The sequence below is a fragment of the Cygnus atratus genome, chromosome 13, assembly GCF_013377495.2.
Source record: "Cygnus atratus isolate AKBS03 ecotype Queensland, Australia chromosome 13, CAtr_DNAZoo_HiC_assembly, whole genome shotgun sequence".
NCBI classification, from domain to species: domain Eukaryota; kingdom Metazoa; phylum Chordata; class Aves; order Anseriformes; family Anatidae; genus Cygnus; species Cygnus atratus.
The window spans coordinates 729,753-745,005 of record NC_066374.1 but is presented as its reverse complement, the minus strand read 5'-3'; the positions used below and the strand labels follow the sequence as shown (position 1 = coordinate 745,005).

The 15,253-nt window shown below is 41.9% G+C and overlaps 1 protein-coding gene across 3 annotated transcripts in view; it reads right to left on the bottom strand.

The window, feature by feature from the left end:
- Positions 1-15,253, bottom strand: part of GRIA3 (glutamate ionotropic receptor AMPA type subunit 3) — a 154,704-nt gene that overhangs the window by 34,205 nt on the left and 105,246 nt on the right. For all 3 annotated transcript variants that reach the window (XM_035541848.2, XM_050713416.1, XM_035541849.2), the window contains one exon: positions 5,778-6,154. In XM_035541848.2, coding sequence (XP_035397741.2) covers positions 5,778-6,154 — 377 coding nt within the window. The remainder of the gene's footprint in view (positions 1-5,777; positions 6,155-15,253) is intronic.

Here is a 15,253-nt window from a genome sequence, read left to right as displayed (position 1 = left end):
GCTTAAGGAAGCTTAAGGAGCGAAGCATCACCTCTTTGTCCATCAGGAAGCGATGACTTCCAAGGTATGAACTCTGAGAGAACTTGCCATCGCTCTGGCCTGTGTGTGCTTCCTCAGGGCAGGCACACGTCCGATGGATCACCAACAAGCAGAGGAGGCTTTCCTGCCCTTCCCAAGGGCCTCCCAAGAGGTTAAAAGGCTTCCAAGTTTCGAGCTGGGGCTGTGCTGCAGCAGTGTTCACCAACAGAGGGCTACCAAATGGTTGCAAAAGTAAATTCCAGAAATATAAAGCCAGAATAATGGAGCAAGTCAAGAAATCTGCCTCGCTCTACATTCTTTGTAGGTGTCAAGAGAGCATCTTCTGGGATTTTACAGATGGTTAAGGCCCTTTTTTGCCAGCTCCCTTACTAGTTAGGGTCTTGCTTTATCTGCTTTGTAAAACTTGATAACCTACACACCAAATCAAACTCTCACATCAGCTAAAACTTAATTTTAGCCATCTACAAAGCAGTGCCAGCTGAACTCATTGAATAAGGCTCCCTTTGGAGCCATCACAGAGACAGAAAGGAGACAGACACCCTCAGAACAAGATTTACCTCACTTGAAATAGCATGGGATAGATCTGAAGGTGCCCATCTGTCTCCCATGAGTATGGAGATAAGTGAGATGCCTGACTGGAGCACACTATACTGCTTTTACATGGCTATGTCAGGTGAAATTCATCCCTCTTTCATTCATTCTTTCAATACATATTTTCCATCTTTGAGATGAAGATAGGCCTGGAGTTGAATTCCTCCTCCCTGCAGTAAAGTTGACAGTTTCAGAGCCAGACTAAGGAGATGAAACATCCACTTGCATACACTATGACTAGCTTTATCTGGCTGCTCCGGGGTCCCGTGGCCCTCTTGCTTTACAGCATCTCTTGAAATAGGAAGATGAAGAAAAGACTTGACAGGGTCTTTGGATAAATTTCATGGAACTATCGGAAACAAAATGGTGTGTGCTCATTCTCCCTACAGTTTTCCTTAGGAAATGTCTTACTTGCATCAGGAGATGCCCCTTCTGCTTGCAGGACAGATGCACTGCTGGGGTGAAGATGTGCAGGAGGAAAATCATTTTCCAAACCAGTGAAACCTCAGTCCCACATTGCTGCAACAACAAAATGTCTGTGTCGAGCTGCCTGTTCGTACAGCATATTACGCACAGAGAACAGTAAAAATATCTTGCCCCCGAGATCTTGCAACCTGCATAAACCAAGCAGACAGACACAGGACAAAAAATGGAGAACAGCTGAGAGCAGGGGGAGGTGGGCACGGCTGGATTCGTTGAAGAAGAAGGCACTTCCCCAAGCGAGGGTCCTACGTGCAAGAGAGGGGTCTTGCTAGAGGAGGACCAGAGCAGTTCTCAGAAGAGTTGAGGTCACTTGAAAGAGAAATGGATGTCACTACCAAGTCGTTTCTCCCAGAGCCTTCCAATGAGCATGAAAGGGAAGATTGAACAGCTGCTACCATGAAGTGCTCTGGGCTAATGTAGCTGTAATTCATGTCAAGCACAGGATGGAGCAAAAGAAAAACAAAACAAACCACAAAGCTGATGCCAAAGGACAGACAGACAGACAAAATCAAAGAACAAGAACACAGTTGAGCATGGCCTGGCAGCCTCCTTTTCCAAAAGCACCCCAGATCCCCCCAGTCCATCTGCTGACGCGAAGACTCCTTATACCCACTGCAGGGGCTGGTGTAGAGGGATGAGGGAGAAAAAAGGGTTAGTATATAAACACCAGGCTGGTAATAAGAGAATACTTGTTTGTTTTGTACTGCGAAACACAGAAATGTTTCTCCATTACTCAGATAACAATTACAGAAAAATCAATCACAGCTTTTAATACCAACACCACTTTTTCTGATGAAGATGTACCTGTCCAAGTGTGCAGTGTTGTAATTTGAAAACAAACAACTAATGCTTTATCCTAACGTGTCGTTTTCCAAACTGCTTCAATAAATCGATACATTGCACAACATCATTTTAAAGTGAATTAGAGTGTTAACAAACGAGAGGAGTAACAAAGCCTTGGTATAGCAGAATTATTACACAGTTATCAAAACAAGGTCAGATGGTATTTTCAAAAGGAAGTAAACAGGAAGAGTGCATACCTTGAGAGGAAATTTAAAAGGAAGCATGGAGTCAAATGAGAGCAAATTAGTAACAAGAGAAAAAGAAAATAAATATTCAATTTCACACTCAGTTGCCAGAGAATAACACATTCAAACAAAATCCCATTTTTTAACAAAATAGCTTGAAGTTTGTTTCTACTCATGGCCATAAAACATATTTGATTTCCTCTAACAAACAGAAACAATAAGCTTTTCATACTACTTAATTTTTAATTGGGCTCTTATGATCGATACAAGATAGCTGGTATATTGACAAAAAGCCCTGAACAACTTCAGTGCAAAATCTGCTTGCCTAGACCCGCCTTTCCATCCTGAGCTCACGCTACAGGGTACCCGCCAAGCATGGAGCTCAGTCCTTTGCTCACAAACCCAGCAAAAGCTCTGCCTTTCCTGCTGGCCTCATTTGGCCAGGAGGCACTCGCCTCGGCTGTTGAGACAGAACACAATAAATAAAAGCATCTGAAGCTCTGCCTTGAGATGCTCCATTCTCTCATCATAGGAACCATCGGTGGGAGTTTCAGGAACATCAAGTTACCCAGCTCCCATTGCTGTTTTGAAACTCCCACTAAGTCATTCCCATGGCCTTTAATAGGAGTCTCTTGAGACCTGCTGCAAAAATATGGGTCTAGAAATATAGCCTCTTAAATGACCAAGCTCTTGTGACAATTTTTAATGAACCCCCTGTCTTTTCCATCAGATATTAATTAATCTAGCCTCTTTGTTCCACATGAATAAAGAGCAAAATTAAAACACACGGTCTCATACGGATTTCAAAGGTACTTTTGCTCGGAATGGTATTACAGATGTGACTGTTTCCTCCTGATTCCATTTGCTGTACACATCTTACATTAAAGCAAATTTAATAATCCACTTTTGATCCATCAAAAGTGAATTTTCAATACTTTAGCTCACTATGCAGAAAACACAGCAGCCTTTGATAGCAGAACAGAACCACTGGAACAAGTGTTGGTTCCATCATGGGATGAACTAACCACCATCCTCTGGCTGCTTTCTGATTCAGCTGAGACGACTCCTATTAAATACAGATTGGAGAGTATAGGGATATATCCTCTGGAATATCCACACAGCATACTCACCAAGGATAGATCTAACTAGTCATTAGATGTCACAGCTGTTCCGCACAAAGGCAGCTGAAAGAGCCTTTATCAGCAAGTACAAAAGTGATCTCTCCAGACTGCTTGTCGGCATCTCTCTACAAGTGCTGCACGCTCTTATATAAGAAATTTATTCAGACAAAACTCACAATGGAAGAATGAAGCCCCTTTTAATGGCAATAGAACAGTATGAAACATTCATATAGTCAATGTATTGTGAATGGCATAACCTTACAAAGATACGGATTCAGGATGGAATACTTGGGAATAGTCCCTTCTACGGAAAAGAAATTTGACATTAAATCAACTTAAACAAACATATCACTCAAGGGAACGGTGTTTCTGGAATTTAAACCAAGGTATTAAATCTCATTCTCTCTCTCTCTCTCTCTCTCTCTCTCTCTCTCTCCTGTAGCAATGCACATAACTGCCTGGCATCTGTTATCATGAAAGATAACAAAATAGCCAGATAATAGCTTCTAACGAGGGCCATGAATTAATATTGACCTAACAGCTTCTGATGGACAAATAAAATAAATAGGTTTACTGCTGTCTCTGTTTTTTCTATGTATTTCCTAGGCACTTATCATAGTAATATTGAAAAAATAGAGTATGTTCCACTCGTTATATAAGGTTATATATGGCTGAGCATGCCAGAGTCGCATGAGAGCTTAACAAAAATCCTATGCACTGCTATTTGCTGTCAATAAACAGACCTAGCGGAAACTGTGCAATGCCTACAGCTTTCCATGTGATGTCCCAGTGCTTATTTCCCGGTCCTTTATATTAGGCACACACATGATCAACAGCAGTTTAAATGTTATCACTACCCATCACTTTTAACAGCAAGCAGAGAGGCAAAGTTTCGTTACAGAATTTGGGAATAAAGCAGAGACTGAGCATATAAACAGGAGGAGGAGGCTGGCAGCTGTAGCAGGACAGTGAGACGGCACACTGAAACACTGAGAACTGTGACGTGGGGTCATAACCAGGCAAAAATATCACATGTATGTTTTATATGGGAGGTATATGCATCTGTCAGCTACATATGGTATCTACCTGCTGCTATCAAGACTTCTAAAACATATGAATGATGTGCATCAAATAATGACAGGTATCTATCTACCAGCATCTCTGAAAATCCTGGACCTCACTGCAGTCATTAGCAGATTTGAATGTGCAATGACTGTGAGCTTAAAGGATCATTATTAGATTACGACAGGCAAAATCATGATCCTTTCCATGAAACTTCCTTCCATGAGGTTTTGTCACTTCTTTCACTCTTAGACCAGGAAAACCTGGTAATTTTTGAATGATGTAAGTCTTGCAAAAGGTACACAAATATGGAAATTACTAAGGTGTATTTTGAATAAGTGCTTAGTCAGAAAATATCTGTCTCTCTTGATTTAATTAGCAACCTTGTTAAAGGGAAAAACTACATCCTGTTTGTACTAAACAGGCATTTTAATAATTAAAATAGCTGTAAACTGGATTTTAAAATATTTTCATACAAAATATAATTACTGTTCCCTCACTAAGAAACTAGGTAATTTTACTGCTTACCACAGGCATACCACCAAAGTATTTTTACAGTGTATAGGTAGGAACATAATATATGTATTACTAAAAAAATATTTGAGGTATGCATTGTTCAAATAGAGAGAACTTTACTATTCTCTGGTGGTTTTCAAAATGCTTCTTTGAAAAAGAAATGCAATTCTACAATGGTTAATAGCAGTGCTCTCTGTTAAAACAGAACTAATACCAAGCATGTTTTACTAAAGCCTTATTCAGAAAGACTGCCTTCCTGAATGAAAAAAAAATCTTTATGGAAACCGGCAATGCTTATTAGACCATATTGACTATGAACACAGGGACAATGGATTAGACCAGATATAAATAACAATACACACAGGCTACACACCATAACTGCTAGAGGAGCACACATGGAGACCTGAACATATAAAACATGGTGGTAAGCAAATTACTAATAGATGAAAAGATAGTTCAAGAACAAAATTAGAGAAATGAGGGACAAAAAAAGTAGGCAAAAAAAGCAGGAGCCATGGCAGGAGTGAAGGTGTTTTAAAGTGCTGTTGCACGTGGCTTTTTAAAAATAAATAATTCAGATTTTGCAAAGCATAATATGTTACATGCACCAAGGAGATGACCGTAAAATGAGATATGCAGCAAAAACACGGTAGCCCTCCAAGCATTGCTGAAAACAGAAAACCCCATGCATTTTACAGCCTCAACATGGTGTATATAAGTTCGGCAGAAATGCATAAGTGGCATTATAAGGCAATGACACTCACTTTTGAGGTGAATGTTAGCAAACATCGGATTGATGATGAAGCTTAGCATTGAATGGGATGTCAAAACAAAAATTTGGAATTGAAAAGAAATTTGAAAACGTAACATATATGCACCATGGCATCAGAAAATGACCATAAAATGCAAAAAGGTGATGGAATGATATGGAACAAACCTTGGAGAAATATCGCATCCTTGCTGCATAAAGGCACCCAGGGAAAACCAAAGGCTGTTAAATATTCCAAACTCATTTGGAGGGTCAGGAGGATTCTGAGGGTCACGTGGCTCTTCAGTGCTGTCTTCCAAGTGCCATTCATAAGGGCTGAATCTGCTGACTAGGAAAAGAACTACGCTGACGCCAATGTAAGCAAAGACTATACACATCCAAATTTCATAAGCCAAAGGATCCAGGAAAGAGAATACGCCCGGTTTAGATTTCTGAGGCTTCTTGATCATGATGGAGATTCCCAGGCTCATAAAGGGCTTGGAAAAGTCTATGACTTCTTCTCGCACCAGTGTTATAGTGAGGGGGGCAACGGCTATATCTGCTCTCTGTAAAGGGAAAACAAAGCCAAGTTAGTTACAAAACAGTTGCAACATGATCACAATCTAGAGTCTGAGGTTAATGAATCAGATGATGAATTACAAGAGTGAGCAGGAAACATATTCTTTGCAGCACATTTTGCAGTCATTGAAGTTGTTTTAGGACTACATGGACAGAAAATTTTTAACAAGAAAAAATACAACCACATCTGTGCAAGGGCCTCAAGACAGAGGGAGATACATACCAACATGTATTTATGTTTCTGTTAAGTTAATGGATAAATAAACACTACTTTCACCGGACTATTAAACTACAATTAAAACTATATTTTCCGGGATAACATATAGAGTCAATATTATTTGCATATAGAATGTCATTTCAAGTCCAGATCAGTAATGAACTGTATTTAACATACAAATGTACTTAAATAATAGGAAAAAAAAACCAACAAAACAAAACACAATGAAACAACAAATGATTGTGTTCGGTGTTTCAAGTTCAAGTGGATTATTGATGGCCTTTAAATCTCCTTTTTACTCATTAAAAAGTTGTTTGACGTTGTTAATTTTTAATTCCAGGAAGGGGAGTTATTAGGGGAGAAGGGGAATAATTCTAGGGCTAGTCTGTGAGCATGCCCTTTTCCCTTTTACATGAGTTTGTCCTTGTATGCCTGATAGACACAGTGTGATGGCAAGCGCTTGCTTCTTGAATCCTACATCATTTTGTAGTAATAGCCTGTATCCATCCATCTGTCTTGAGGACATCGGGCAAATTACAGGTTTGTTATATCTGGATGTTCTCTTTTTCATTCTTAAAGCAAGTTCTGTTGCCTTACTGATTAGTCCAGGGTCCTTAAAAGGAACCTGAGAGAAGTGATTAGTCATTGAATTTCAGCTGGATTTGGGCACTACCCCTTATATATTCCTCTGGAACTCCATTGCAATAAGGGGTAGATGATGGAAGAATAGTGGGTGACAGGAACCAGACAGTTCATCCTTTTTGAGGTCACTGAAGAGCTGTGAGTCCCTGAGAAGTAAATAGCCTGGATTATCTGAGCAAAATGCAAAATAGTAGTTTTGAGTATAATCTATGCCATCTTATTATACAAAACCTACACTCTATACATCTGTAACATAGACCATGCTCTGAGGATGGGTCATATGGAAGCACAACTTCATCTCATTGCATCTACCACTCAGCAGTGTGTCGGTATTTGCAATGAGGCAATACCTGGAACCCCTTCCTTTCAATCCTTACATCTCTGCTGGATTCCGAGGGAGGGTAAGAATGAGAAGTAAACAAAAAAATAAAAAAATTGCTTAGTTACTTGATTAGAAATAGCATTCCAGAATAGATTTTCAACATATTTAATTATAATTGTATTTTGGTACCAGAAGGATTCAAGTCATAACATGATAACCTAACCTTGATTCAGCAAACTACTCAAGCTGATGTCAGCAATTAGAGGCTACTAGGATGTTTAAAAAAAAAAAAAAGTCCTTTTGCATGTTAAGAAAATGGTTTAATTATTCTGACTCCACATACCTATGTACCCTTTTTTGTAATTTTCTGCCTCTTTTAAGCAGCCTATAACTAGTCATAATATTGGTCCTTTTCAAGATGGCCTTTCATTCATAATTAAGAATTTCAGAAAGAAAAAGTGATTCTTAGGGAAAGTTTAACTTACCAGTAACTAAACCATTGTGCACCTTCTAAATCAGTGTTCTGTATCTAACTAGTAAGTATGTATCTGACAGAAAAATAAAATCTTATTAAGTAGAAGTTTGAATAAAAGTGAATAGGAAACGTTAAGAAGTGATGAAGATCTGTGCCATAAAATAATTGAATATGCCTTTATGTAAATCTGATGGTGATGTTCGTGACTTTCATTAATATCTGATTTTTCGATCTTCCTACTAAGTTTTTTTGTTTGTTTGCTTATTTATTTATTTGTTTAAGTTTAATAAGTGGCAATGGCAAGGACTTCTTGGAAAGTTAACCTCAGCCTCACCACTCTGTACCAGCTGGTGCTGCAGAGTCCCTGGGCAGTCATACCCAAGGCACCTTCTCAACGCTGGAAGGCTGGGGCTGACGGCAGCCCTACCTGCCTTCTCCGTCTGCACACAACCTCCAGACTTGCTCCAGCCTCTCAGGAATGTCTCCTAACAGTTTGCACTTGTGTGTACAACCAAGAGGCTTGGTAGAATTTCACTGCTTGGAATAATCGAATAAACCATGTCTGCATACTTAAGGAAGCCATTTGGAAAACACAGCCCATGGTGTACATCACTACAGCCCCCCTCAGCTCCTTTAGACATTCATGCATACTGGGACACTGCCTTTCCCCTCAAGTGAATGCTTTCCTTGAAGAGAAAACCCTCCACCTGATCTTGCTGCAAAAATCTAGTTTAACGTAGCGTGCATCTAGAGACTGAAAGTGCTGGTTGCTGTTGAATGGCTGGGTGTTTACTGGCTTTGCAGATGAACGTGTTAATTGTCTAAGTATTAGGGAGACTTGGGGGCACATGGGTAGAGTGTGGTAAAGGGACTGGATGGTCCTGGAAGTTGCTCACTGATGAATTCCCCCCAAATGTGTATTTGTCTTTTAGGCACTGCTTATTGAACTATTGTTAAATGTTAAACGCCTGCAGTCAGTAGGTATGAGATGCACACAGAACATCAGTTTTAAATGTAGTCAGAGTCCACTGCTGGCTGGAAGACTAAGCACTTTGACCATGGCTACTGCATTTCGTGTTGAACTGATGAGGTACTTAGAAATTAATCCCTATCAGAGCAAGCTGAATGAATCAGAACCCCTGCAGAGACTTGGCAATGACTCCACAAGAAGTGGAGCTGAGGTGGGAGGCGGGAGCCTCACCACCTGTCCTCGTGCACATGGACAGCCAGCTTGTCGAGGCAGGAAGAGGCTGGATCAGCTATAAGCATGTTTACTTTTTGTAGCACTTTCCTGGACTTGGAGAAATTTAATTCTCCCAAAGTAATATTTTAATTGCCAAAGTAGACACAGTGGTGCTCTTCCTAAGTGCTGATGCAGCATGCAATAAAGCCTGTATGTCCTTCATGAGCAGCTGAGCTCATGTAGGATGTTCCTGTGGGGTCTTTCAGAGGATGAAGCTGATGCTCTGTTTAGCACTGACAAATCAGTTTTTAAATGCTCAATTGTTACCATGTTCTCATTCATATCATACGGCATGCATTTCTTTGTAAATGATTTTAAGTTGCATTTTAATATTACTAGGGATAGAAACATTTATTTTTCTGAAACACTTCAGTCTTCCTGCTTTCCTACCATATCTGATGGGCCTTCTACATATTGGGAACACCAATAAACATCCTCAGGTCTTAAATGAATATGCTGGCAATTGTTTCAGCAAAGGGAACGAGAATGAATTCAGACATAGGGTCTCAGGAAACCATCAACAACACGGGCCCTGAAAGTGGCCCAGCAAAAATCCAGCATCTGAGCCCCATTCCCCACCACCTCCTTGAGTATTAGTTACACTAGAGAGGTTAAAATCAGACCACTCTTTGCGTATTTATTTAGACATGTAATATTTGAAATGGAGAGAGCTTACGGAGAGCTCTAAGCACCCTAATGGATCATTAATAATTGCAGCATGGTTGTGAATCTCTCTATTTGTTATGGCTGCAGATAAGCTGAACCCATAAAAATTGAACTAGATTAAAAAAAAAAATAATCGCACAGCACAATCACAAACATGCCCTTCCCTGTGCAGAGTTGGAGGGGGGCGGTTAAGAACCTCAAAAACTAAGCTTTGCTAATCACTCATGACTAATGGTGTTTCAAACATCATATTCATTGCATTTAAGCCGGGAGAGAAATGTCATGGATTCCTCTGAGGCTCGTTCTGTCTCTGCCTACCAGTGTGGGAAGACGGATTTAGGGAGGACATGCAGCACAGAGGCGCTGCCCACTCTGTTCAAAGCTGACCCCGGGGGCTGCAAATCTCAAGACTCTTAAGAGGAGGGAAAAAAAAAAAAAGTAAATGGAAATATCCCTCTGTGTGGAGAAAGAAAAATGATAAGATGTTCCACCTCTGTAATCCAAAAGAAAGGATGGAATTCTTCTGCTTACAGACCTAAAGATGAGCCTTACTATCTTCAAAGACACGCACTAGAGGTAGCAAGAGATACCAGCTAGGCTTCTGCCCGTATGTGTTTTCTGGTTGTTCATGTCTGCAGGGCTGAAGAATTTCTTTGCTAGTTCATCACTTTCCAATAAGTGGGTCTGGGCTACGGTCACTCTGCAAGAGGTTTGTGCTACAGGGTGCCCCCCAGCATGCACCTATGTTCAGACTGAAGCAGAGGGACACCGTGCCAGCTGCTGACTGTCCAATTTCCATCAGGAGCCAGACCTCCAGGCACCCCAAAAGCACTGAATGCAGGCACACAGTGGCATCAAAGAGACCACGTTGGGGTGACAACTGACTCTGAGCAGTGTAGGACTCGTTTGGGCACTGTGAGGTCTCCAGGTGCCAGGACGGGGTGTCAGACAGAGCAACACATCACCTGCAGTGCCTGCTGGTAAAAGCTACCTTGAGAATGGAGTCCACTATACCCAGGGATATCAGGGTGTGTTGAGGGGCCACATCATGAGGGTCCTGTGCTTTTAACACTTATTTAGAAACAACAGGTGAAATTGGCACGGCAACAAACGGCATCAAGGTATTACTGTGTATTAACTGGGTAACATAAAAAATGATTATGGTATTAAAACTGCAGTTGGCCTCGTCTGCTGTTAAGTACCTTCCTTGTCCAAAGGATGCCCACAGTTCCTCCCGAGATACTACTGTTGTCTTTGGCAAATGGAGAAAAGCAGCACACGTCTGCTTTTTCATCTCGTGCCTCCTGCTCGGGGTGCAGGGTGGCTGAAGCCTGGTAGCGCCACTGGTGTGACACCTCCTAGTGCCTTTCAGTGTTTGTACCTGGCCTTTGCTACTGCCTGAACCAGTGGCAAGGGGTGGGTGGAGGGCTTCTCCTGCCTGCTGTGCAGGGAATGCTGCCATCGACTGAGAGCATGAGGGAATGTTTTTGAGGAGTGGAATTAGTCTTCCTCTCAGCTACTACTCAAAAGCTGTCCATGTGGTCTTTTTGCTTCTGCTTTGAGGGCTGTGGTGGCTGGTCAGCCCGTTCAGGACAGGGAGATGTGTAGGTGGCCTTGCTCTGACCAACAGTGGAGGCTGCATGCAGCTGGGGGACTGCCTTCCCTTTACACCCCTGCTTTGTTCCTTCACAGTGTTTTACATATTCTGAGGTTTTTATAAAGGCCTTTTTGTACCTGAGGAGAGTTTTAAAGGCTGTAAGGTCTGTCTGCTCTTCCAGAGCACTTGTAGTTACAATTAAGATACGTGTTAAACCTACTGCCAATTAGCCTCAGCGATGTGAAAAGCATCAGGCCCGGGGAGGGAAGCCTTTCCCTGGCTGCACACTGAAGGAAGAGCAGCAGCATAGTTTGAGAGGGGAAGAAGCAATAAAAGCCTGCAGAAAGAGGCTTACCCTGCAGAGGAGAGCAGCCCATTGTCTGGAGCTCAGCAGCGGCAGGCACAAAGCCCTGCGCACGCCTCTGCCTGCTCCTCAGTGCTGGCGGCAGGCAGGTCGTTAGCGGGTGGATCACGGGAGGAAAGCACTTGCCAGGCTGCTGAGGTTTAAATAGTGATTCACTCGTGAAAACTGAGGAGAGGTTAACTGCTTCAACTACACAGAAGGCAGGTGGCTGTCTGATCAGTCCCCAGTCCTTGGGTGAGCTGCACTGAGATGCATCGGTATGGGCTGGCTTCCCTATTTCATCTCAGGATATTAGAAGGAGCATAAATCAATTTATGTATTAATAACATGGCTATTTAGCTTCCTCGACATGTGTGCACCTTAAATCTTAATGGGGAATACAGCTCATGTGTAAGTCAAGTTTTAGGCTTGCACAGCAGTGAGAAAAAGTGGCACCCTGGTTATGCAGAAGCGTGAGCTTGGTGATGACTGCAGTGAGGAACCACTTTTCACCAGGAATGCCTAAAATGAAAGAAATTACTGATCTGGAAACATAAGCGTTTGGTAAACTTATTCTGATATTTCTAAGTCTCAGTTAGGAATGAAAAATACTCTTCTAAATAGAAATGTGCAGGAAAAAAGCTCTAACTACTTGCTTTGTTACTGTTAAAAGTTTCCACTGTGTTCTAGAAATTTCTCTGAGTTTGAAATTTCTCTTAGTTTTTCCGGTGTCCAGAGGCTGCGAGGACCTGGCTGCACTGCATCCTACAGGAAGCAAGAGTGACAGTTGCAAAGAACTGGCACACACTAAACGTTAATTACAGTTAATGAGGGTTTTGGCACTAAAACGCCATGCCATTCACTTCCTGTGACTGTGCTAACAGCAGTTTTAGAGAAGTGTTGCGTGCATGGGGCTATGCAAAAAAGGGCACGGCATTAAAAAAGGATTGGTAAGACTTCCCAGCAGCACCACACGGTGGTTACAAGCCCGTTGGGCCAGGAATATGCTGCATTTAATGTAGGAAACACTTGAGACAAATGCAATCTAGAAGATTGTGTTTGCTGCCACAGCTCGGTTCAGCTGCTGGATAACTGGTACCAAAACCAATCAGGCCCCTTTTATTCCCCCACGTCTGTCTTCCACACATGCTAATAAAGGCATTTAAATCTAATCTCCCTATTGTCTTCCCAAAATGGAATCTGGAAGAACCAAATATGACAGTCATTTTGCAGACAAGGCTCACAGGGGCATTAGGGGAAATGTACAGTTTTAGTTCCCTAATAGAGTTTTGAGCCCCTGAGAGATAAAGGACAGTCAGCACGTAAATGAAGCACTTGTTCCAAATAATTAGCACTTCTAGAGCATTTTTCATCTTCAAAGGGCTTTGTGCACATCCTTGTGAGTTGTGTACATAGCCCCCTCTCAACAGCTGGAGAAAGAGGCCATGGTGTTGACAAACAGGGCTGGGGAGGTCTGTGCTGAGTTCAGGGGCTGTTCCCCTGCTTACAGAAAGCCGGGTGGATCTCTGCGCAGCTCAGCAGGATGGGGAGCTAGCTCAGCAGTGCCAAGCTGCAAGCATTAACCTGGGCCTCCAGTCAAACCTCGAGGGACGCATCTGACCTTTGAATAATAGAGCCTGCAGTTAAGAGGCTGGGTAACCGAGCTCACAGTGTGCAGAGAGGAGCTGTTGGGGGCCAGGGAGGGAAATGTTCCTCAATTTTTCATTAATGAGAAAACACAGATGAAAACTCTGGGCCAGGATACAAAAGAACAGACCTTTTTGCGGGGAAAAATGACAATGGCAGGGGTGTTTTAAAGTATGGCAGATGGTGCCCGTGAGGCTGTACTTTGCTGGTGTGGGAAGGTCACAAGCGTGGCCGGGTCGAGGAGAAGTGGCTTGGGCTCAGTCTGATGCTATGGAGGCAGAGATTCCTGAGTGAGGCTCATCCCAAGCGGCTGTGGAAAAGGCAGCTGCTGCCAACCTGCTTATCCAAGCAAAGGCTGGGCTGAAATAGGAATATGGCTCAGGTCTGCGAGCCCTTAATACAGATGGATCCTGCATCATTCAGCAGCTGCACAGCCTAATCTTACTTGGCTCACGTCACGGAGGCAGTGGCCCGTATCGCACCTTTCCTCCTCTGGCATAGATGGTCCCTGCGCCCTGGCTGTTAGCAGTAATTTCAGATTCCCTTTGTTAATTTTTATTTAAGTTTTTTTTTGGCGTATGATATGACTTTTCTTTTAAGCGAATAAACTGTTTCATTGCTTGTCACTTGCAAATATATCAAAAGAACCCAATTACAGCTAATACCCTTGATATTTCTTGAACCACACACTGGGAAACTGAGGATTTAAATTTTCATTGCAATGCAATCGTGCTCGAAACTAAACTAAACCTTCCCTTCAGAAGTTCTCAACATACTTGTGTACTCTAAGAGAGGTAACACTTTTCCCGAATCACAGAACTGAGGCACTGGATGTTCAAAAGACTTGCATAATGTCAAACCTCAATGCAACAGGAAAGTAAAGATACACCCCAGGGTTCCAGACCCCTGTTTACTTTCATCGGGAGATCTCCCTCCCTCCCCTTAGTACAACACCACAAAACCATTGTTGCTTGTATAAAATCTTTTGAAGTCGAAAAGGCTACAAAGTATATAATAAGGGATTAGCACTGACTGCTCCAGAGAAAAAAAAAACTTTTTGAAAATCCTGCAACTACTTTTAAAAAAGACTGATTTGGAAAGAGTTATCTCACCACACATTTTGCAAGAGATGATGATATGATGTTATCACAGAGGAATTTTGAGGTGACTTTCAGAAACTACACTCAGCAAGGGAACAAAAGGAGGCAATGGAAACATCACTTCTGCTCAGATATTTTTAATAAAGGAAAGCTTGTTAAAAATAAACCGTAAAGATTGGGCGGAATCACAAATCACCTCATTAGCATTTGGGGGAAAAAAAAAAAGCAAAGATGACATATCAGCTTGTAAAGTCTTTTCTGCAAAGCCAACTTTCTCCCCCTTCCATCTGGTTTATTTTATCAGCAGTCCAAAATTCGCATTTCCAAAGAAGTTTCTAAAATGGCAATTCCGGACTGTTTTTGCTGTTTTTGTTCTTACTAAAGAAAGCAATGTACACCCAATATAGAAATATGAAGAGGAATGTAATGATTTAGACTTTTTTTTTTTTGTCTGACAGTTCATTTTAAAAGATAAATCCAGGGTTTAAACAGAAAAAGTTGTGGGTGATTTCAGGCTTGCATTGCTTCCTATCCTGAAAAGCAAGCATGGGGCTAACTGAGCCTTTAGTCAAACACAATCTGACATCAGTGATCCAGTGAGGCTCAGCATCGTAGGATCAGACCTTTAATAGCAGGGGCAGCCCTCATCACATACAGGACTGAGAAAGAAAAAGGAGACGTCGCAAATAAAAAAACAGCATGTGATGGGCAAACTGGAAAATCTGCTGTAGATAAGGAACTTGAAATTTGCCCAATGCTACTTCTCAACATTTTGTGGATTCTGATTTGGAGAACAGTGACAAAATGTGACACTTTCCTACAAAGAAATGGTTA